This window comes from Coccinella septempunctata, chromosome 1 (assembly GCF_907165205.1).
Source record: "Coccinella septempunctata chromosome 1, icCocSept1.1, whole genome shotgun sequence".
Taxonomy (NCBI): Eukaryota; Metazoa; Arthropoda; class Insecta; order Coleoptera; family Coccinellidae; genus Coccinella; species Coccinella septempunctata.
The window spans coordinates 28,264,308-28,289,779 of record NC_058189.1 but is presented as its reverse complement, the minus strand read 5'-3'; the positions used below and the strand labels follow the sequence as shown (position 1 = coordinate 28,289,779).

The 25,472-nt window shown below is 35.2% G+C and overlaps 2 protein-coding genes across 5 annotated transcripts in view; one reads left to right on the top strand and one right to left on the bottom strand.

The window, feature by feature from the left end:
- LOC123307906 (cap-specific mRNA (nucleoside-2'-O-)-methyltransferase 1) overlaps positions 1 to 25,472 on the bottom strand; it is a 245,095-nt gene that overhangs the window by 163,911 nt on the left and 55,712 nt on the right. For all 4 annotated transcript variants that reach the window (XM_044890410.1, XM_044890393.1, XM_044890420.1 and 1 more), the window contains exons 6-8: positions 9,040 to 9,223; positions 8,752 to 8,986; positions 8,481 to 8,677 (exon numbers count right to left, since the gene is read on the bottom strand). In XM_044890410.1, coding sequence (XP_044746345.1) covers positions 8,481 to 8,677; positions 8,752 to 8,986; positions 9,040 to 9,223 — 616 coding nt within the window. The remainder of the gene's footprint in view (positions 1 to 8,480; positions 8,678 to 8,751; positions 8,987 to 9,039; positions 9,224 to 25,472) is intronic.
- LOC123308049 lies at positions 1,864 to 25,228 on the top strand. Its single transcript, XM_044890582.1, has 4 exons — positions 1,864 to 2,344; positions 24,554 to 24,718; positions 24,829 to 24,966; positions 25,026 to 25,228. The coding sequence occupies exons 1-4, from the start codon at positions 2,245 to 2,247 to the stop codon at positions 25,034 to 25,036; spliced, it is 414 nt and encodes a 137-aa protein (XP_044746517.1). The 5' UTR covers positions 1,864 to 2,244; the 3' UTR covers positions 25,037 to 25,228.

Genomic DNA, 25,472 nt, shown 5'->3' with positions numbered 1-25,472 from the left:
TGAATCCATGCTGCTCGATCTTAATATGGTTCCTTATAGCTGGATATATATTGTTGTAGACAATAATTTCAAATAGCTTGGAGAAGTTTAATAAAATTGAAATTGGTCTGTAGTTACCAACAATGGAGGGGTCTCCTTTTTTTAAGACTGGTACAATCTTAGCCAATTTCCATGCTCTAGGAAAAGTAGCCTTGCTCAATATGAGATTTAAAATATGGCTCAACGGATACGACAATGCATAAATACAGTCCTTCACAATAAAACTTGGTATCCCATCTGGACCAGACGTAAGTTTATGAGAGAGTTTCCTGGCGGCGGCAATTATTTGATCCTGTGTTATATATCCAGTGCGTATCGCGTCCGGACCACCAGCACCATCCACATCACATGCATTACAGTCCACAACAGGATCATAAGCCAAACGAAAATAATCAGCAAAGGCATTAGCGATAGAAGTGGGTCCGCAATAAGTTTTCCCGCTATGTCTCATCTCACCAGGAATTCTGGAGTTACCCCTCTTGCCATTAATAAAAGAACAGAAAGAAGACGAATCTTGTGGAATTCTATCTTCTGATACCCGAATGAAGTTCCTATAAGCCAATCCAATGTCACGCTTGATGGTCCTCCTCAATTCCTTGTATTCCGTTAAATAGAACTCGTCACCATACTTCTGAAATTACTAAGGGATTTTTCTTTTTTCAAGATATTGTTAATAAATAAATAAATAAACTTTATTGATCCTTTTGGACATTTAAGAAATGTATAGGACAAGTCATATATTATAGCAAATACAAGAGAAAAAAAATAACAGATTCAACAAATGGAGTCCTTAAGGAACTCCTCCACACTATAGTAAAAAGGAACTTAACTTCTCTCTTGAAAGATTTTTTTTCACTCATTGATTTCAAGCGACTGGGCAAATGGTTATATAATTTGGTACCTATATTACTCGGTGAGGACTCATATTTAACTGTATGATGCCTGGGGAAGGCTATGGTATAAGTGTGTCGTGTTTCATACCCATGAAAATCAGAACATTTCCTGTATTTTCCGATGTTCAGGTGGATATAAATAAGACAATTAAGGATGAATATACAAGGGAAGGGAAGGATACGAAACTGACTGAAAATCGGACGATATGAATCACGTGGCCGAAGTTTGAATATAAGCCTTATGACGCGTTTCTGAGAAATGAAAACTCGATTCGACCCTGTCGAGTAGCCCCAAAGAACTACATTGTAACTCATATGACTGTATGCCATGCTGTAATAAATGGTCAGCAATTCTTCGACAGGGAGACAACTTCTGAGACGTAATAAGGCATAGTAAGAGCTGTTAAGCCTTCCACAAACATGATCTGTGTGGAGATACCACCTAAGGTTTCCATCCACATGCAGGCCCAGAAATTTCACCCCGTCTGTCGTCCTCAATTCTCCGAGTTTATGATCAACAATCAAAAGTTCATCGCTCGGATTATCCTGATTCTGAAACTTGACTATAACCAACTTCTTGAGATTGAGGATTAGTGCGTTTCTGTGGCACCAACCAATGAAACAATTTACTATGGTTTCGCACAACAATTTCAACTCCTGCCAACTTTTTGCTTTAATAGCGATAGAAGTACCATCCGCAAACATTATCAGAATATGGTCTACAACGTACGCAGGCAGATCATCAATAAATATCAAAATTGATGAAACGTCATTCAATCTGATCTTGCGATCAGATAGAAAACTCTTGATCCAATCCAGAAACACTCCCCTGAATCCCATCTGGTAAATCTGATCTAAAATGATGTTATTTTGCAGCGTGTCGAATGCCTTCGATAAATCAAAAAATATACCGGCCACGTAGTCACCGCCGTCTAGGCCGCTGTATATAATTTCGAAAAACTCACAACTGGCCGATTGGGTTGACCTACCATGTCTGAAGCCGTGCTGTTCTTCGGATAATACAGAATACTTCGTTAAATAATTGTACATGCGTCTATAAATTACTCTCTCAAAGACCTTAGACAATTGGCTCAAGATAGATATAGGTCGATAGTTAGTTATGTCTTGGGTATCCCCCTTTTTATAAAGCGGTATAATCCTTGCCAGCTTGAGGACAGTTGGGAAATTACCAGAAGACACTGATTCATTCAGTAAAGAAGCAGCAGGCTCAGATATTAAAGGAGCCAATAATTTCAGGGCCCTGACAGATATCATATCGGGACCTGAGTTACTACTATTCTTTAGACAGCAAATGATGGATGAAATTTCCTCGGCAGTAGCGGGAAAGAAGAAGAAATTACTATTAAGGGAAGTCTGCAAGGTGCATGAACCAGACAAGGAACCGCCAAAGTGTGAGTACAGAGACAACATTCACTTCCGTAAATTATTCTGCAAAAGCCTTCGAAACCATCTAGGGACAGGAAATAAGTTCACCATCAACCCGGAGGGTAATTTTATTGTCAGTTTTATTTTTATTATTCCATTCGTCATTCACCAACTTCCAAACTGTTTTGCAAACATTATCGGAATTACGAATAATTCTTTTATTATAATTCAATTTAGAGATTTTAAAAATTAGTTGTACTCGGTCTTTGCTTTTCTATATACATATATCATATATATATATAGATCATGTTTTGTAATCACTGATTTCATTACTGATTTTCATATTTAGATGACGCGCATATTACTCCTGTTTTTCAAGTTCAGAATGACCGTCCAAGAAAATTGGTGGATAGAAGGATGTATCAGAATGTACTCATAAAAATTTTTGTTTCATTCTGACAGCCCTAGAACGCCACCTCCAACGATCAAATGAACCGATTTTTTTTTCTATTCAGAATGTTTTAAAGATTCCTTCTCCAGAAGATAAATCAGTTCAAAACATCCGGCCAAGGAAACTAATGGCTGAAGTACATAGAGGGATGACTGATATATCCTAACATAATTTTTTGTTTATATTACAGCTCCGAGGATCAAAATGAACTCTTCAGTCTACGATGAAGCGGATATTCCTCATTTTTCAAGTTCAAAATGGCCGGCCACGAAAATTGGTGGATAAAGAAATGTATCAGAATGTACTCAGAAAAACCACCTCCAACGATGGAAATGAACCGACATTCTTTTTACGATGGAGCGCATGGAGCCTTTTTTTGTCAAAATTTAAAAAGGCCATCCAAGAAAATTGATGAAATGGGTGCATGGAGAAATAAATTTTCTTGGCCATTTTGTATTTTCAAAACAAAAAAAGAGGAATATATCGATCGTAGAATGAATGAATGAGTTAGAGCTCTAGGGCTGTCAAAAAGAAACAGAAATTTTTCTGAGTAAATCTGATACATTTTACATCTCTATCAATTTTATTGGCCAGTCATTTTACACATTCGACAAAATATGAGAAACATGCACTCCATCGTCTACAGAATAGTGGAGGTTCATTTTAATCGTTGGATATGGAGCTCTAGGGCTTTCCGTATGAAAAAAACTTGTATTAGGATATTTATTCATTTCTCTATTTACTCTATCCATCAATTTCTCTGACCGTCTTTTCTGAACTGATATTTCTCCTGGAGTAGAAATCCGTGAAATATTCTTAATAGAAAAAAGGACGTATGAAATTATAGAATATATACCCTTATTTGTAATCCTTGGTAAGAAGTCACTCCATCCCTCTTTGCATAAAGCTTATTATTCGCTTCGGCATTCTATTTTAAATAAGGGGAAAAATTAACAGACTGCAGCATTTATATCAGACATACGGTATTGACCGTGGTCCAATAGTCGTTCTTGAAACTGGACAGCCGGGGGTAAACATCACTACAGTGTATAAATCGGGTTGATTTGATTGATTGATTTTATTTTCGCCCATGATTTTTTTTATTGATTTGGTGGTGAAAGATGGATCCACAAAAAAAATAGATCGCTGGACTTACTAGTATTGTACTGTTAAGATTACGATGAAAACTATGTATGGGTAAGATAGCGAGCGCTTAACCGTCAGGAATTCCCAATTCTTTTTGTTGTATGGACTAGTCAACCCTCTTATAATTTGAACTTGTGTCTTCAACGCAACTTCAATTTATCCGAGGGACGGGGGATGTAACGATACTTGATTTTTTTGAGTCAAGATCAAGCCTCGATTCAGATGTCCGTTTACTTCAATTTTCCCTATGAAACAATGCAACACCATCTGATGGGAATTTCACTTTTAATTTAGATATTCCGTAGAATATAATTTCATTTTAGAAATATTTTTTAGAATCTTGATTGATAAATTCAAATTCCGTAAAATTGAAATTTCCATTAGTAATCCGCCGAAATAATTCAAAACAAAGAAAAAGTGTTTTTCTGCATTCGGCGTTGTTTTTCCCTCCACAAAAACACCGTTAATCTGATGAATACAAAAAAAAAAACGTGAATTGCAGAAAACGACAGTTTCTTTCACCGATAAAGAGAATATTTCTTCTTGGGAAAAAATTTGAGAATACCGAATTTTTAGATGCAATTTTAGTCACATAACCGTTCACGTGTTGAAAAGTTAATAAATAGGGCCGCACCACCGGACGAACGTCATTCCTTATTCTGTAGTAATTCTTTATTCGGCAGTCATTTCGCATTGATTCTTGATTAGGCAGTTGTTCGCGATTCATTATTCTGTAGTCATCCTTGATTCTTTATTCGACTGTCATTTCACATTGATTCTTTATTTGGCAATTGTTGATTCTTGATAGCTTCTTTAACTTGATATAGATTCATCTCATTATTCTTTCGATTCGCTTTATCTGCTTTCAATTAGTGGTGCGACCATACCGGAGCAAACCGTAAGTTTTATCTTGATACCGCATACTTGGTGATTCAACATTCCATTCTTTTATTTATCTAACTTTGCTATTTCTTAGTATTAATTCACCTCTGGTAAACCAAGACCAATCGTCAGTAGTCTCGAAGTCTTTCCGCAGGTAATGCTTAGCGTGTATACCCGCGGTTGCCACGGAGAGGCCACAATGACCTACCCCGTTCTAGACCTGTTAAGATCTGTTTTCGTTTTCCTGTTTAAATCAGACTTCTGTCACCTGGCTCTCTGGTAAATCGAGACCAATCGCCAGAAGTCTCAAAGTCTTTCCGCTGGTAATGCTTGGCGATCACAATAAACTACCCCGTCTGTTATCCTGTAAGCCGTGTACTGTTGCATTGTGTTTAACCTGAATCGACCCCGTCCCGTCCTGTTTATTGAATATTTTCAATTTTGGTTGGCCTGTAAACTGAAAATCACTGAAAGTGCTCGGGATCAAACCAATCGCTGAACTAACCGACTTGGACCTTTCTGAGACAACCGGGCGCTGTAAATTTTGCGGAAATCCGTACATCCTTTATTATCTCAGAAGGAATCAAAGTGACCGCTATTGATTGCTTTTTTTATACCTGATATTTTGACTGAGTCTAATTAATTTGAATATTGTTTGATTCATTAATTTCACTGTGTTAATTTTGAATTACTGACCGCCGTAATAGTTTAATTGTTTCATTTCTGTTTTCTCATTTTGAACTTGGCCATCAGCTATACCGGGTGGCCCACCCCAGATGCGGCGCTCATTTAAGGGAGTAAATGAAGACATTTTGAAAACCTTTTCTTGTAGTGTGTGTAGGTTGTTCAGACAATTTAAATTTATTGTCATATATACAGGGTGTTCGAAAACAAAGATATAGACCAAAGTTACACTTTTTTAAATGTAACACCCTGTATTTGACCTCAAAAATGGAATGTCAAGCTCAAACTATGATGAGTTTCTTCAGATCACTTTATACCTTAGAAGCGCTCTTTACGATATATTGACGAAAAATTGAAAATATGGAGTTTTTCAAAAAGCAATTAATGAAGGAACTAGTTACGCCAGCGATACAGACAGTATTTTTTTCGAGTAGACAAGTTGGCTACTTCTACACATAAATAAAAATTTCAACTCTGGAATATACAAAGTAATCATAATTAATTCTCAAACTTCAACTACAAATAATCGTCAAAAACTCCTGAGAAACTATCAGGTTTAGGTGTAGGAAAACCGTATGAAGATAGTTTCGAAATTAATTTTTACGTTCAACGAGATATAGAAATATCGGGTATGCCATTTCAAATAAGAAAATTTTTGACGATTCTTTATAGTTGATGTTTGAGAGTTAATTATGATTATTCTGTATATTCCAGAGTTGAAATTTTTTTATGTATAGGAGTAGCTAATTTGTCTATTCGAAAAAATACTGTCTGTATCGCTGACGTAACTAGGTTCTTCATTAATTGCTATTCAAAAACTTAAATTTTTCGCCATTATCTCGTAAAGCGTGCTTCTAAGGAATAAAGTGATCTGAGGAAACTCATCATAATTTGAGCTTGCCATTCCATTTTGAGGTGTTACATTTAATTGTTTTCGAATACCCTGTATAGATGACAATAATTTTAAATTGTGCTTTGGAACACCCTACACGCACCAAAAGAAAAGATTTTCAAAATATCTTTATTTACTTTCTCAAAATGAGCGCCGCGTATGGGGTGTGCCACCCAGTATATATTTCTGACTTGGAGATCATTGTATGGTTTACTGTTATTTAGATTTATTGTAATAAATTCGGTTTTGAAGTACTTCTTATCGCTACCACCATAGATAACCCCAGACTCTGTCTCCAACTAGTAGATACCTCTGGGTGGGTTTGCTATTTCTCCCTTATTAGAATATAATAGAGAATAGCTGGCGCTCGAGATCAAGCCCTTGAAAACTAAACACGTTACAATGTTTTCAAATTATTTTCAAATATCAATTGACAATAAACTGTCCATTTCTGAAAAGCATTTTTCCATTCTACCGTAGGTAGAAGTGGGAAAAACGAAACTGATCTCATATCCCGACAAGACGTAAAACAAAATCGAATCCTACACCATATTTTTAGACATCTTATATAGCTATTGAACTAGACATACAAGAAAATTCAAGAGAATTAGTGTTACTGAGCTTGTTTTCAAAAATAATTGAATACAATTTTCTATTCTTGGAAAACCCACTTCCAACATGCCTTATGTATATGGAAAATAATATACAGAGTGTTCAATTCACAGAATATTTTTGCTTCACAAGTAAAAAACTAAAAGGAATTAATTCTATCAATTCTATAAGAAAAAGTTCAAACTTCTTCAATAAGTTTGAAGTTAATTGAGATACGAAGGGCGCCTGAAAAGTGATACTTTTCAATTCCATTGACTCAACTCAAAAACCAAAAAGGCTACCAAATTTCTGGCTATACCATTCTTGATTTCTTGGTTTCATAAAAAGTAGCACACTTTCGCGAGAACCATAATCCTCTATCTTCAAGGTAAGGTTTTTTTTCAATTTCAATTTATTGAGGAAGAAACATAACATAAATTTCACAACACGGGCACCTTAGCAAGCTTGTGTTGTGTCCAATTTTCAAAATAGTATCTACTTTGTGCATGTAGGTACATAACGTATGTATACGAGTATGGGATCAAGAAACTTCAGGAAAATTCAAAGTACCGGAGACTTAATGACAGCTTTCCTCAAAACATCGGAGTAATTTATTTGTTTGTCTGAGATTTCTTTATGTGTTCACTTTTAAATTGCTGGAAAAAAGTTCAAAGAATGTTTGTCGAATGATGCTTCCTAATGTATTCAGTTTGTGCTGTCGTGTCATCCTTTCAATTGTATGTGGATATTTCAGTGAAATATTCTACTTATAGCCTGAAAAAGACGGCAAAAATCATCCGAAACGTTGCTACAAGTTCCTTCAACCAATAATTTATACTGAATAGTGAAAGAAAAATATTCACTGGATAGCTTTTTTCGAATTTCACATGACTCCTCAGACCAAGTTTGGATTAAGAAATTTGATTTTATTTAAACTGTCCCATTTGAAATAACAAAGCTTGGCGTACTTCCGTAGAATCGGAAGTAACACTTTTAAAAGAATATTTGAATTGAATTGATCCGGCCGTTCATTATACTACACTATATACTATACTATACTATATACTATACTATACTATATTATCCTGATTCTCCATAGGTACCGAAGTACCCATATGATCCCACATCTAATATATAAAATTCTCGTGTCACAGTTTTCGTTGCCATACTCCTCCGAAACGGCTTGACCGATTTTGATGAAATTTTTTGTGCTTATCCGGTATCTATGAGAATCGGCCAACATCTATTTTTCATTCCCCTAAATGTTAGGGGTATTACACCCCTAAAATTTTTTTTTATTTTTTAGACAAAATTTTTAATTTCGATTTTTTTATGATACATACATAATACAACATACAAAAGGAAATTATTTATATGGCAAAACAACGTTTGCCGGGTCAGCTGGTAATAATTATAATACAATCCAGTACCTCTGAAACATTTTATATTACTAGAGTCGATTCGTAATACATACTTGAAGAAAGAGAATGAGAGAAATGAAGTTCGTAAACTTAACCTGTTTTCTCCAAATAATCATCCATCAATAGGATCTTTTTCTTATTTTCTTCCTCGAAATCACTTCTCGTTCTGTCTGGCAATTGCCAAAAATCTAAAGATTTTTTACGAAATTCATACTGTCTGGGATCTTGTAGACTCAAGTTCTTGCAAAACATTCTCAACTTTTTTAAAGCTTCAATTTGCCGTTTTCCTAGTCTGTAAAAGAATTTCGTATCACTAAGTTCTGATACCAACGGAGTAAGAAACTATCTTCGTTTCGAACTACTCACTTGTTATTGCTGTCCAAGATATAATTAGAAAATGTTGAATCCTCCTTGATTGTTCTCATTGGTACAAGTTCCAATATATCATTTTGTTCCACACCTTTCAAATCCCATAATTTTTTCGCGATGAACCTCAAATATTCCCGAATATTTTCTACTTCCTCGTTTTTCTGAAGGTCGTAACAAATGAGGTACCTTTCACCATTTGCTGGTCTTGAGGTATTTGGTTTTACAATTGTAACTGAAATGAGAAGAATTGAAGTACCATTTCGTTTTTCAAAGTGAATGATTCACCTCTTTTAAAACACCTATACATCAAATATATGAGACCAACACTAAATCTGGTGAATACATCAAACATTTTGGTAACAAAATAGCCGTGGCTTCTCACAATTTCTAATGCTACTAGACACTGGCATACATAAATATTTTTCGATAAAACCTCTTGCAGACTCTCATTTCCTTCAACACTGAAGCCCTAAAATAAAGAAAATTAATGAATAGGTGCGTGAATAGTGTTGACTTCATGAGGAATCAACTACTGTATGTCTATGACAATGAGTTAACTTGTTCCAATATCTAAAAATGTAAGAAATTATAGGTGAATTATGTTCTCAAATTTGGCTTAGTCAGGAAAAGAGAGCTAAAGAATGTGTCATCCGTTTTCTTCTAGCTGCTATACTTCTCTAGAACCCCTTAGTATACAACGAATTTCGTACATGATTTTTTATCATCTTTGAAAACCTTCATCGTGGGCTCCCCAACTATTAATGTTGCATGCGAGACTGCACGCTGCACCAATGAAAACAGGAATCTACAGATTAATACTTTTGTCGACTTTTTAGTGATTATTCAAACGTCTTCTCATTGTTACGTCTGAATCCCCTGAATACGTGGCTGCCGCCGCTCCAAAACATCGAAAACACAACGATGGCTCTCAGAGATGGAAATGTTCTAGGACCGTGGCGTATCCATATAAAAGATACGCACGGTGGGCCCCAGGGCAGTGAGTGTTCTGAATAGAACCGAGTAAACAGTGAATTCCGAACAGTGACAAACTGCAAAGTAGTATAAGTAAATTAGTTGAGTGTGTAAATAAATTCGAGTTGTCCTTGTACAACAATTAGTGCATTAGTTGTCCGTAAAGAAGACCATTCGATTATCCCAGAGAACATTACATTAGTATCAGGTGTAGGGTATTGTGTTAATCCAATTGTAGTACATTCTGAATGCTGATAACGAGATCGCCAGCAGAAAAAATGTACCAAGCGAGTATGCAATTTCTCAAGCAACCCTTTGACCAAATGAGGTTGTAAATAGAGAGAAATATTAAGAAAATGAAAAATGAAATGGAGGAAAACACTAAGAAAATGAAGGAAAACATCAATAAAATAGAGAAAAACACTAATAAAGTGGAGGATAATTTGGGAGATGAATTGACAATATTGACATCCATAGAAAATGAGTTGAGGAACAATTACACTGGACAACAGAATTGGAAACGTGAAATACAGTATTAATGTGGAAGACAAGATTGAAAATGTGGAAGACAAGACTGAAAACGTGTAAGACAAGATTGGAAACGTTGAAGAAAGATTAGGTGATATAGAAGAAGATGCAACGACTTGCACGCTAGTGTCAACGTATCATCTTATTCTTGCAACGCCATTGGCATCCGCAGAATTCTTTGTAACGTCTTGTAAATGTCGTATCATATGATGTAGCCTCTGTCAGTTTTGATGCGCGTGAGATGTTTTTCGCTGATTTCAATTTGCGTTTTAAGTTTCGCTCCTGAAGGAGAAAACGCCTGTCATATCTGATCTTAGATGATTTATCGGCAATCATCCGTTATCTAAATGAAATTTTCTTAATTTGAATTGGCGAGAGTAAAAACTTTATTCTCGCTTTTTGGCTGGAATTCACTCCAAACCACATTTTTGGCTGGAATTAACTCCAGACCACATTTTTGGATGGAATTAACTTCAAAACCACATTTTTGGCTGGAACTAATCAATTCAAGCTAATCATCAATCAGCTCCAGATAGTATTTTCTGCCTGGGATTACCTCAACGATAAGGAACACATAGTCCAAGATCCCAGAGCGACCAGACATAACTTATTTTCACACAGATGAAACTTTAGTATCTCAGTAGAGTCTCATGTGCTTAGAATACCTGCGAACTTGCTAGCTTGCGAGCTTGCCTAGTGACACCTGGGCAGATACCAGGTGGCAAAGGTAATTAAAAATAACTTATTTTCACATTGCTGATTTTTATATATGTTACAATATTATGCTATAGTTATATTATAAGTGACATTTTTCATGTCCATTTTTGCCAGACGCTTTGAAACTGCACAAAAAATGAATGAACTTTACTTATTTTCTTCTCGATCTTATGATACAGGCATCCTGAACTCTTATTTTCCAAAAAAAATTGGATTAACCAAAATTTCGATTATCCGAAATCACTTTCGTCCACATTATTTCGGATAATCGAGACTGTACAGGGTGGGCAAAATTCGTTGTCTGTTGAAGGGATCTCGAGAACTATAGCAGCTAGAAGAAAACGGATGACACATTCTCGAGCTCTTTTTCATGGCTACTCCAAAACTGAAAACAGATCCATCCTAACGTTCATAGATTTTGAGTTATGAGCAAAAATTGAGAAACTGCCATTTTCAATGAAGCTGAATAACTCGCTTATTTGAACTCGTATACGAAATTCCTTGTTACATTCTACAGGCACTTTTTTATGAGGAACTTGAATATGATATCATTAAATTTTGTGATACAGTCATTTTCGAGATACGACAGGGATTTCTGATTTTTCAAATGTAAACTATAGTTGAAAGTTCTTCCATCTTGCTGCAATTTTTTTTGCTGATTTCAAAAAGGTATCATATGTCGCTATTCACATGAATATTACACGAGAAAAAATTCAATACTTTTTCCTACTTTTCGATTCTCTGTTGAATTATAAGTAGGCTGGCTCACCATAGCAACCGTTAAATATGCATTATATTTTGTGAATCTGAGCCTTCATGATTGAAATCACGGATTGCTGAATAAATATCGATGATTAATTTGACATAGTTTGTTCTAGCGATGATTGGCGTGCTTATCCTACGATGGTTCACAATTCGAAGTAGTACCTATTTTTTATCATCCTTCTTTTGTTAAAATTATAATTATAGGTAGCTACCTTATTTTCGTTATATTACTGACTCGTTAAGTTTCTTTCATAAATAGAACGATAATTCAACAAATTTTCATTTTTAATAATCAGACGAAAGTCTGTCGATATATAAAAGAAATAATTATTCGACAGTCGGTGATTCCTATCACAGTTCACGAACCATAATGCATTTTCAACGGTCACTATGGTTACGCCAGCCTACTGAAAATTCAACAGTGCATCGAAAAGAAGGAAAAAGTACTGTTATTTTTTTCTTATGTTATATTCATGTGAATAGCGACATATGATACATTTTTGAAATCAGCAAAAAATTTGCAGCAAGATGAAAGTATTTTTAACTATAGTTTACGTTTGAAAAATCAGGAATCCCTGTCGTATCTCGAAAATGACTGGATCAAAAAATTTACAACATCATATTCGAATTCCTCATAAAAAAGTGCCTGTAGAATGTAACAACAGATTTAGAATACGAGTTCAAATAAGCGAGTTATTCAGCTTCATTGAAAATGACAATTTCTCAATTTTCGTTCATAACTCAAAATCTGTGAACGTTAGGCTGGATCTGTTTTAGGTTTTGGATTAGTCAAGAAAAAAGAGCTGGAGAATGTGTCGTCCGTTTTCTTCTAGCTGCTATAATTCTCGAGATCCCTTCAGTAGACAACGAATTTAGCCCACCAGGTACTGTACTGCAATCGATTGCTGCAAAACCTGGCATCATCTACGGAAATATAAAACAATTATTCTTTCAATGAGGGACATGCCAGTCTATTCACTATCTGAGACTTCGAAAGAAAGTACTACCTAGCCTATTGTATCTGAATTAACAAGGGACTATGAATGCAGTTAGTTCGTTTATTGGGTATAATTATGTGCTGTGTATATGCAAGTGTTGATACTCTTAGGTATGTGTATGTGCCATGTGCGAGCAATGTATAGCATACAGTAAAGGGACTCCAAACAAATTGTGAAAGGGAACCGAGTTACCATAGTCCCACTCACTCTGAAAGCCACGCATAGTGCTCTCGCGCTCACACTCCCGGCTAAATAATGTTAATATTGAGGGGATGTTTGGTCACTACTATTCGTCTGAATGATGAAATATAACTTTTTTATAGTTACTTCAATGACATATTTCAATATCAAACATGTGAAATCCCTGTCGTATCTCGAAAATGACTGTATCACAAAATTTAATGATATCATATTCAAGTTCCTCATAAAAAAGTGCCTGTAGAATGTAACAAGGAATTTCGTATACGAGTTCAAATAAGCGAGTTATTCAGCTTCATTGAAAATGGCAGTTTCTCAATTTTTGCTCATAACTCAAAATCTATGAACGTTAGGATGGATCTGTTTTCAGTTTTGGAGTAGCCATGAAAAAAGAGCTCGAGAATGTGTCATCCGTTTTCTTCTAGCTGCTATAGTTCTCGAGATCCCTTCAACAGACAACGAATTTTGCCCACCCTGTACAGTCTCGATTATCCGAAATAATGTGGACGAAAGTGATTTCGGATAATCGAAATTTTGGTTAATCCAATTTTTTTTGGAAAATAAGAGTTCAGGATGCCTGTATCATAAGATCGAGAAGAAAATAAGTAAAGTTCATTTATTTTTTGTGCAGCTTCAAAACGTCTGGCAAGAGTTTTGGCCAATGGAAAGTGTCTGTCACTTATAACCCAGACGGCACTTAACATTCCAGGAATATGCCTATAACATCCCATTTTCCAATAAATATTGCAATATCTTTGGAATATTTCATGAATATGCGTTGTATCTTATATCCATAAAAAATATTCCTGGAATATGTTTTCACGAATATTCATCAGATATTCTCCTTGAATATTGCTGGTATATTCAAACGGCCTATCAAGCTGAAATGTAAGTATTTGAATATTCCGTGATTATTCGAAAGGCATTTTGATAGCATGTGTCTCTGTATATAGATTTTTGCTTTCAATTTGTTAAAGTTTGTTAAAAAAACAACTGGGGAAGTTCCTCCATTCATAAGAACTGATGAATCACAAGCCGTTATCCTATTTCTATTTCAAAAGGAATTGGCTTCGCAACCAAAATAATGAGCAATTTTTAACAAAGATCTTTGATTTCAAAGTTATGACAGTTGATGAGAAATTACAACCAATCAAATTGTCGAATTAGCCACTTCAACACTCAGGGCTGGTGGTCTTTTACAATTTACAGCTGATCTGATACATTCTGGTTCAAAGTATTTTTTATCTTTCGATTTTCTCGGAAAACATTCTTTTGCCAGTGCTGAAATCGAAACTTTAGCATAAAAACATAATCAACACCATCACTATGGCAAATATTTTTGAAATCAACGAATGGGCAACAAACTGCATTTAATCATATACGTATAGATTTTAAAAGTTATAATATATATAGTCTATCCAAATCCTAGAGGCCAGCGTAAACAAACTGACTAACGCGTGATCTTATTTGAGGTACTCCTCTTATTGGTCAAAGCTTCATGTTTGAAGGCGGGAGTAAGAAGCACCTTCCGCAGAACCGCATTACGTTTGATTCATTGATTGTATGCGAATTGTTGTGCAGAACTGCAGAGGTCATTCATTGCTTTTTCTTTCGTAAATTGGTTTATAGTTGTAGCAAGTTATTCAAGTTACAAGCATTTAAGATAATGTCAAGTACTGATACTGCTGAGGAATCGCGTGTTGACTTAAGTCCTCCAAAAGAGAGACGTCTGAAACGACACTTCAGTACCGAGATAAAAGAAATGATTTTGAATAAAATTGAGATTATTCAAAATGCAGGAATGTATTTAAAGGACGTAGAACTCCGAGTTGCTGAGAGACTTAGCATTGGAGCTCGAAGTGTTAGGAAAATTATTTCCGAATACATAAATTCCGGTGTTCTATCACAGTCGGCAACAAATCAAAATCGGACCACCAAATGGGAGTCCTTATCAGATTTCGATAAAAATGTAATACGGCGAAAAGTTCGCGAGTTTTTCTTCAGAAATGAACACCCGACTATAGAGAAAGTATTAAAAATAGTTAATGAAGACTCGAACTTGCCAAATTTTAAGAAGAGTACCTTCTCTAATATATTGAAAAAACTTAATTTCAAATATGGACGTCGCCAACGCAACAGTTTTTTAATGGACCGTGACGACATTAAATGTTGAAGAAGAAACTATCTCACGAAAATTAGGGCCTTCCGTGATGAAAACAGGAAGATTTACTACTTGGATGAAACTTGGGTAAATGCCGGTCATACTAAATCCAAAGTGTGGACCGACGAAACAGTTACATCTTCTCGGCAAGCGTTACTTGCTGGACTATCTACTGGATTAAAAAATCGGTCTGGTAAGGTCTTGAATTTTGAGTTTAACCCGCGTTTAACCGTCGGTTTCATAAAGCTTGATCATAGAATCAACGATCGATTGACGGATGAACGTCAATTAGTTTTCAGTCGATAAGTTGGTCATAAGCATTCTGAATATCATTCTTGCACCAAATAATTACACGGGTCAACACCAAATTTGACTTTGACTGTAAAGCATAAAATTTCGATAGTTTAGATCCTAATTAGACGAAAAAAAATATATGGCATGAAAAAGTTTGCTTCTGTGTTTAGGAGACTGATTCAACGATAGCATTTACAATAAAAACAAGCAACATGGGGAGCCCATGGATTGTCTTGATTCCAAACAGGAAAGTCAAAATATGCTTCATAGGCTTCAGAGAGAACGTGAGATGTCTTTAATTCGTATTTCACGTCACGAATTATGATAAATTGACCACATATAAAACAAAATGCATCAGCATCGTATTTACACTTTCTTGACGATATTTGAAGTTTGTCTGGGCTAGTAAACAACACCTGATCATTGTTTATGACTCGAGTGCCCTCTAGCGGCACCTTGTAAACGTAAACACCCCACTCTCATCGGACGGTCTTTTTGAATTATTAAAAATTATAAAAAAAATGAAGAACGACTATTAATACTATAACTATCTCAAAAGCAAACTTTATATCAAAAAAAGTTATTTTCTTTTCGTTTTTGTGCATAATTAACCGGATATAAACGTTAGGACAAAGAACAAAAATTTTTTTTGTAATGTCGTGTTATCTATACTCGCCCATTTAATGATTCTCATCTGCTACTCCTCCAATATATTCGGAAATATGAAAGTTTCAATGATTTCCTTCTGGAAATCGAATGCCAAATCCTTGATCGAGCAATCAAAGTTTTGTGAAACTTGATGTTAGTACCTTTTTGGTGGCAAACAATTTCAACATTCTTTTTCAAATGAAGTGAATATATTTTTCCAGGCAAAGGGCAAAGAATTATAGTATGTCATATTGGCAGTGACACTGGTTTTTTAACTGGAGGACTCTGTACTTTCCAATCCAAAAAAACTGGTGACTACCATGAAGAAATGGATGGTCAGTCCTTCGAAAAGTGGTTCGAGGGTATACTTCCTAAATTGGAGGAAAATTCTGTAGTAGTGAGGATAAATCATCATCTGTAGTAGTTTTAGATAATGCTCCTTACCATTCAAGGAAAATGGAAAAAATTCCTAACTGACAATTCAGAAAGAGTGATATCCAACAATGGTTGAGGGAGAAAAATATTGATTTCACCACTGACCTCATAAAATCGCAATTGTTGCAGATAGTCAGGCAGAACAAAGAAAACTTTGAAAAATACATCGTGGAGGAAACCGCAAAGGCCCAAAATATTACCTTATTGAATTGATTTGGGCCGATGTCAAGAATTTTGTGGCAGATAAAAACAACACATTTAAAATGGCTGAAGTACAAAATCTTTTTCAAGAGGCCCTCTCACGGGTTACTTCCGAACGATGGAGAAAGTGCGTGGAACATGTCAAACAAAAAGTTGAGGTGGACATGTGGAAATTGGATAATATTATGGATGATATAACACCAGTCATCGTCAACTTAGAAGAAAGTTCTGCATCTTCTGACGACACTACGGACTAGTCACTTTTACAAAAAATATTGTTACACATTTATATACATAGTTTGTATTAAAGTGGGAACTTTAGATTAATTGTTCATTACTGAGACTCGTACATAAGCAAACATATTTTTCACCGGAACTGGAACACTTAAAAAGTTTCAAAATATAACGCTCTCGGAATAAAATTTATTAGTACACCTCTGCGCTATCACGTTCTTGACGCGTGATTACTGCATGCTGCAATGTTTACGGCTGGCCTCTTGGATTTGGATATACTATAGAATATAAGCAGAGGAGATTGAACAATCTCCTTGCCAGTCATCTACGTTTTATATCGTAGACAAGTTGTTTATGCTCCAAAAATATTAGAGTTCGGTGCCACAGATTACAGAGATCTGTAATCTGTGGTTCGGTGCTCAAGACTTTACTGCTGTGAAATACAATCTATGAAATAGGTTAGAAGTTAGAAGGTTGAGCTGGAGCGCGGGAAGCTGACTGGGATCGTCCGATGTCGAAGGCGTGGCGTTATAATTTATAATTAAAAAAGTTTTTATATCGGTTAAGTGAAAACCCTGGACTGCTGCTAATGTATAAGTAGTGCTGTTAAAGGTTATTATTATATACCACACAATTTCTGATACCTATTTCAACCTTTGGGTAAGTTAAGATATGAAGGACTAAATGCCCTATATTAGTATTAGTGTTCTGTGGGATATACAGAGTACCTATTCACCTAAAGTCAGTGATTTTCTTCGCAACAATGAAGAAATGTTTTTTGAGAAAAGTGAAAAAGTTGACCTACCAAACATTGTTGATTTCTCGAAACAATGCTTCTGAAGAGAACAATATTACTGATTGGTCAGAGTATGACCAGAGCGCTGAAGAAACAGTATATAGTTGTTCTACTGAAATGATTCAGCTCTTGACTCCACCAGAAAATCGGAGTATTGCTACCGAATTGATGCATGATCATCAGTTATCAAATGATGTAGTTGAAAATACTTGTCTCCCAGGACCGAGCCATCAAATAACCCAGCTGAGTTTTCAGGAAGAGATTAAAATGTGGGCTGTACATAATCAAATAACACATAAAGCTGTTAATGAGTTACTTATTATTCTAAGGAAACATATTTCAAGGAAACAACCCGGTTTGGACGGTATCCCAAAAAGTGCTCGATCCTTTTTATCAACTGCTCGTAAAGTAAATACCCAAATTGTGAGCCCTGGTACCTACTGCCATCTGGGCCTTGAGAATGTGCTGAGTGATTTTTTTAAGTTACATAACCTAGAACCTCCAGAAACTATTGAAATAGCTGTAAATATTGATGGACTCCCATTAAGTAAAAGTTCTGGCAGCCAAGTCTATCCTATTTTAGGGGTTCTCTTGAATTTGAACATATCAGTTCAAAATGTATTTTTGATTGGTATATACCATGGGTACCAGAAACCCCATGATCCAAATGAATTTTTGGTAGATCTTGTGAATGACATAATCAATTTATCTCAGAATGGTTTGAAAATGAGGGAAAGGTTGGTTACATTTAGGTTGAAGTATTTTCTCTTTGATGCCCCAGCAAAGTCATATCTATTGAAGGTGAAGAGTCACAGTGGCTATTCTTCATGCACTAAGTGCTGTCAAGAAGGAATATATCTTGAAGACCGTGTTTGTTTTCCAGATATTAATTCAATTAAACGAACAAACGATACTTTTTTGTTAGGTGTTACCAAAAAGCTGCTTGTTGGAACTTGGATATTTGGTAAACCACCGCATAATTTACCAGCTAGGATAATTAACAATATGAATGCATTAATAAAGCGGATAGCTGTATATGTACCATCTGAATTCCCTAGAAAGTCGCGAAGCGTTTCAGAAAGTAAAAGGTGGAAAGCAACTGAATTAAGATTGTTTCTTTTGTATACTGGTGTTGTTATTTTGAAGCACAAGAGAAAAATATGATCATTTCATATGTCTTTTTGTGGGTATTACAATTTTAGTATCATTTTCTCTAACAGATCTTTATAATAATGCAGAAAAATTACTCATCTATTTTGTTCAACAAACTCAAAACATTTATGGCCGTCACTACATGTCACACGATTTTCACAACCTACTTCACCTCACAGACTGTGCTCGCCGTTTCGGGCCGTTAGACAAATTTGGAAATCAAGAATGAGAGATTTTATACAAGTAAATATTCTTATCAAGGTTTTGGTAATTATTTAAATGTAGTCAACAGGAAACCAAAGTAATCAAATAGTCTCAAGCAGACCCAAAATCAAGTATAAATGAATTTTCCATCCCAGGAAGAATATAGTGAATTTATTGAATTATTTGGCCCAGGCCAAATTCTATCTAGTTCTATGAATGAAATTCGGAATGATAATAATTGGTAAGAATAAGAAAATAGCTGTCATAAACTAAAATGGGTTGAAGCTTGATTAATACTATAATTAGAGGTCTCGTTTTCTTATACAATGTTAATATTTCAATTTTAAAAAATATAGTGGGATATTGAGTCGTATGAATAAAAGCTAGTATTTGTATTAGGTCCTTTCGTTTGCATGAAAAGTGTAGCACTTTTCTACACTCGATTTGATTAACACCAGTGTAGAGGAAGTTCAGTTCATCTACACATAGTCAAAAGGAGATGTAGATAAGCTACACCTCCTCCACACTGGTGTAAATTCAATCAGCAAACGAATACTAAAATAGAGTGTAGAAAAGTGCTATACACTTTTTATGCAAACGAAAGGACCTATTTACTACAGCTGCATCTACAACAAACATATGAACACCAGGAATATGTCTATCTTAAAAGACTTCACTGCAAGTTTATTAATACGACTCATAGACTTCTGCAATAGAATTTCATTCAGAAGAATATCCGACTGTGTGCAATAACGGAAAAATAACAAAACCATCTTCATGAGGAAGGCGAACATATTTTTGTGAAATTTCTTCGATATCAACTATTACAAATTTGTTACATAATTTTTTCACGAAATTCACACCAAGAATGGAAGAATTGCATGGTGTTGTAAAGAAGTCATATTTTAACTGGAAATGTTTGACAAGAGCTACTGTTGAACTCTTCGTATTAGAAAAACCAAAAACTAATGATACAGTACCATCTTTCATTCCGCAACAGTTGTCCCGCTTGCAAACTGCATTCAATGTAAAAGTTGGACCCACTAATTTTGAGAACTGAGGATATGGTAATAAGGGTGATATGTTTTTTTCATGTTGGAGATAAAAATTTTCTGGCCTACTCGGTTTTGCGACAATAAAACCTTCTGACAACCTTTTTACTATTTGTTGCAAGGGTTTATCACCCTTCCTGACTAACCGTTTTAAAATCTGTGAAAAATTTTCACTGGAAAAGTTGCTAAATTTGTCTAACGGCCCGAAACGGCGAGCACAGTCTGTGAGGTGAAGTAGGTTGTGAAAATCGTGTGACATGTAGTGACGGCCATAAATGTTTTGAGTTTGTTGAACAAAATAGATGAGTAATTTTTCTGCATAATCATAAAGATCTGTTAGAGAAAATGATACTAAAATTGTAATACCCACAAAAAGACATATGAAATGATCATATTTTTCTCTTGTGCTTCAAAATAACAACACCAGTATACAAAAGAAACAATCTTAATTCAGTTGCTTTCCACCTTTTACTTTCTGAAACGCTTCGCGACTTTCTAGGGAATTCAGATGGTACATATACAGCTATCCGCTTTATTAATGCATTCATATTGTTAATTATCCTAGCTGGTAAATTATGCGGTGGTTTACCAAATATCCAAGTTCCAACAAGCAGCTTTTTGGTAACACCTAACAAAAAAGTATCGTTTGTTCGTTTAATTGAATTAATATCTGGAAAACAAACACGGTCTTCAAGATATATTCCTTCTTGACAGCACTTAGTGCATGAAGAATAGCCACTGTGACTCTTCACCTTCAATAGATATGACTTTGCTGGGGCATCAAAGAGAAAATACTTCAACCTAAATGTAACCAACCTTTCCCTCATTTTCAAACCATTCTGAGATAAATTGATTATGTCATTCACAAGTTCTACCAAAAATTCATTTGGATCATGGGGTTTCTGGTACCCATGGTATATACCAATCAAAAATACATTTTAAACTGATATGTTCAAATTCAAGAGAACCCCTAAAATAGGATAGACTTGGCTGCCAGAACTTTTACTTAATGGGAGTCCATCAATATTTACAGCTATTTCAATAGTTTCTGGAGGTTCTAGGTTATGTAACTTAAAAAAATCACTCAGCACATTCTCAAGGCCCAGATGGCAGTAGGTACCAGGGCTCACAATTTGGGTATTTACTTTACGAGCAGTTGATAAAAAGGATCGAGCACTTTTTGGGATACCGTCCAAACCGGGTTGTTTCCTTGAAATATGTTTCCTTAGAATAATAAGTAACTCATTAACAGCTTTATGTGTTATTTGATTATGTACAGCCCACATTTTAATCTCTTCCTGAAAACTCAGCTGGGTTATTTGATGGCTCGGTCCTGGGAGACAAGTATTTTCAACTACATCATTTGATAACTGATGATCATGCATCAATTCGGTAGCAATACTTCGATTTTCTGGTGGAGTCAAGAGCTGAATCATTTCAGTAGAACAACTATATACTGTTTCTTCAGCGCTCTGGTCATACTCTGACCAATCAGTAATATTGTTCTCTTCAGAAGCATTGTTTCGAGAAATCAACAATGTTTGGTAGCTCAACTTTTTCACTTTTCTCAAAAAACATTTCTTCATTGTTGCGAAGAAAATCACTGACTTTAGGTGAATAGGTACTCTGTATATCCCACAGAACACTAATACTAATATAGGGCATTTAGTCCTTCATATCTTAACTTACCCAAAGGTTGAAATAGGTATCAGAAATTGTGTGGTATATAATAATAACCTTTAACAGCACTACTTATACATTAGCAGCAGTCCAGGGTTTTCACTTAACCGATATAAAAACTTTTTTAATTATAAATTATAACGCCACGCCTTCGACATCGGACGATCCCAGTCAGCTTCCCGCGCTCCAGCTCAACCTTCTAACTTCTAACCTATTTCATAGATTGTATTTCACAGCAGTAAAGTCTTGAGCACCGAACCACAGATTACAGATCTCTGTAATCTGTGGCACCGAACTCTAATATTTTTGGAGCATAAACAACTTGTCTACGATATAAAACGTAGATGACTGGCAAGGAGATTGTTCAATCTCCTCTGCTTATATTCTATAGTATATCCAAATCCAAGAGGCCAGCCGTAAACATTGCAGCATGCAGTAATCACGCGTCAAGAACGTGATAGCGCAGAGGTGTACTAATAAATTTTATTCCGAGAGCGTTATATTTTGAAACTTTTTAAGTGTTCCAGTTCCGGTGAAAAATATGTTTGCTTATGTACGAGTCTCAGTAATGAACAATTAATCTAAAGTTCCCACTTTAATACAAACTATGTATATAAATGTGTAACAATATTTTTTGTAAAAGTGACTAGTCCGTAGTGTCGTCAGAAGATGCAGAACTTTCTTCTAAGTTGACGATGACTGGTGTTATATCATCCATAATATTATCCAATTTCCACATGTCCACCTCAACTTTTTGTTTGACATGTTCCACGCACTTTCTCCATCGTTCGGAAGTAACCCGTGAGAGGGCCTCTTGAAAAAGATTTTGTACTTCAGCCATTTTAAATGTGTTGTTTTTATCTGCCACAAAATTCTTGACATCGGCCCAAATCAATTCAATAAGGTAATATTTTGGGCCTTTGCGGTTTCCTCCACGATGTATTTTTCAAAGTTTTCTTTGTTCTGCCTGACTATCTGCAACAATTGCGATTTTATGAGGTCAGTGGTGAAATCAATATTTTTCTCCCTCAACCATTGTTGGATATCACTCTTTCTGAATTGTCAGTTAGGAATTTTTTCCATTTTCCTTGAATGGTAAGGAGCATTATCTAAAACTACTACAGAATTTTCCTCCAATTTAGGAAGTATACCCTCGAACCACTTTTCGAAGGACTGACCATCCATTTCTTCATGGTAGTCACCAGTTTTTTTGGATTGGAAAGTACAGTAACTTTATCTGGAGGGGATGTGTCAATTCTTAGGGTAGACGCATCGGAGTTGGTCACTTCATTTCCTAAATTTAAATTTCTTTTTGATGTTTCGTACTTTGACGAGCTGGGCTGTTGATAATTACCTGGAAAAATATATTATTTAATGGAACAAAATAATAAAATGAAAACTTCGGATATTTTGATATGCAAAAAAAAATTGAAAAATACTGAATTCATCTTATCAGGAGGTGTTGGTAAATTGAAGCGTGGTGATCTAACAACTTTTACCGGAGGGGATGTGTCATCTTCTGAAGAAATATATCGTGAATTCTTCTTCTTTTTCCCTTTATTCGAACTATCTCTTGTATCTTCACTATCTGTATCTAACTCACTGGTAAACTTGGCCATCCCAGCTTTTTTAGTTGCCACATAAAAATTGTCATAAGGTGAACTACTCAATACTTCAACTGGTACACTTTTCCAGTACTTAGAGGGTTTCTATTTCGCCCGGATAGCAGCTCTCACCTTTGCCCCAGAAATAGTATCTGGCCATAGACATTTGTGATCTCCACTAGACTCTACTACTACCCAGGAAGCAGGCACAGCTTCCACCATATCATTCTCTTCAATGAATTTTACAATTTGCCACCCTTCCATTTTTGGTAATGCAAATGTGAGTTCCTGGCAAAAGTAGCATTCTTGATCACTTCATAATGAATAACAAGAAATAATGCTAATTATAGCAAATGTGTTTTTAGCTACAGATTTTTTTCAAATTTCTACAAAACAGTATCATGTTTCTATTTGAGGGCATATAATCAGAATATTATTATTATATTATAATTATAATCGGAAATTAAAAACCGAATATATTTTGATTATATGCCCTCAAATAGAAACATGATACTGTTTTGTAGAAATTTGAAAAAAATCTGTAGCTAAAAACACATTTGCTATAATTAGCATTATTTCTTGTTATTCATTATGAAGTGATCAAGAATGCTACTTTTGCCAGGAACTCACATTTGCATTACCAAAAATGGAAGGGTGGCAAATTGTAAAATTCATTGAAGAGAATGATATGGTGGAAGCTGTGCCTGCTTCCTGGGTAGTAGTAGAGTCTAGTGGAGATCACAAATGTCTATGGCCAGATACTATTTCTGGGGCAAAGGTGAGAGCTGCTATCCGGGCGAAATAGAAACCCTCTAAGTACTGGAAAAGTGTACCAGTTGAAGTATTGAGTAGTTCACCTTATGACAATTTTTATGTGGCAACTAAAAAAGCTGGGATGGCCAAGTTTACCAGTGAGTTAGATACAGATAGTGAAGATACAAGAGATAGTTCGAATAAAGGGAAAAAGAAGAAGAATTCACGATATATTTCTTCAGAAGATGACACATCCCCTCCGGTAAAAGTTGTTAGATCACCACGCTTCAATTTACCAACACCTCCTGATAAGATGAATTCAGTATTTTTCAATTTTTTTTTGCATATCAAAATATCCGAAGTTTTCATTTTATTATTTTGTTCCATTAAATAATATATTTTTCCAGGTAATTATCAACAGCCCAGCTCGTCAAAGTACGAAACATCAAAAAGAAATTTAAATTTAGGAAATGAAGTGACCAACTCCGATGCGTCTACCCTAAGAATTGACACATCCCCTCCAGATAAAGTTATTAGGAGATCACCAAGATTCAAAGTACCATCACCTCCTAGTAAGATTAATTCAGTATTTTTAAATTTTTTTTGCATATTGAAAAATCTAGAGTATATAATCTTTGTGGCTTTTATTTTATTTATCATATTTAATAATTTATTTTTTTAGGTAATTCACAACAGACAACCTCATCAACGTCCGAAGCATTGCCCATAGTAAAACGAAATTTAAATTTCGTGACCCACTTAAGTACATCTTCCCCTAGAATTACCTCTGCAGCGAATCAAAAATGTTTATCCTGTAAAGGTCAGTGAATCGCCAATATATTTATGCATTCTTCGTTTCAACTATTTCTGTTTTTATAGATTCTACTTAAATTATAAGACTCCTGCATATAATTAATGGAAGAGTGACACAGAATACGGAACTAATAACATCGTTGCTGAGTTCTAAAGCAGAAAATGTCATCCAAGATTTTCCATCCAAAGCATCAGTGGATATCGATATTCCAGCTAAGAGTTACATCGACTTGATGGAATTAGATAAAAAGCTGAGTGACAAAAACATAAGAAAATTTATGGTAATTTTTATTTCATTTTATGTTCAATGCATAGAGCAGTGTCTCAAAGACGAAACAAATAATTTTATTTATAGGTTAATAAGCTTCTTCATGTTGGAGGCACTGACTTGAAAGATGTGATCAAAAGATGTATGCCGCAATTAGTCGATGATGATGTTTTGAGGCAGTTCAGCTGGGTTGGAGGAAAAGGAAAGAAAAAATTTTCTGTTTTAGACATGGCTAGTTTAATCAA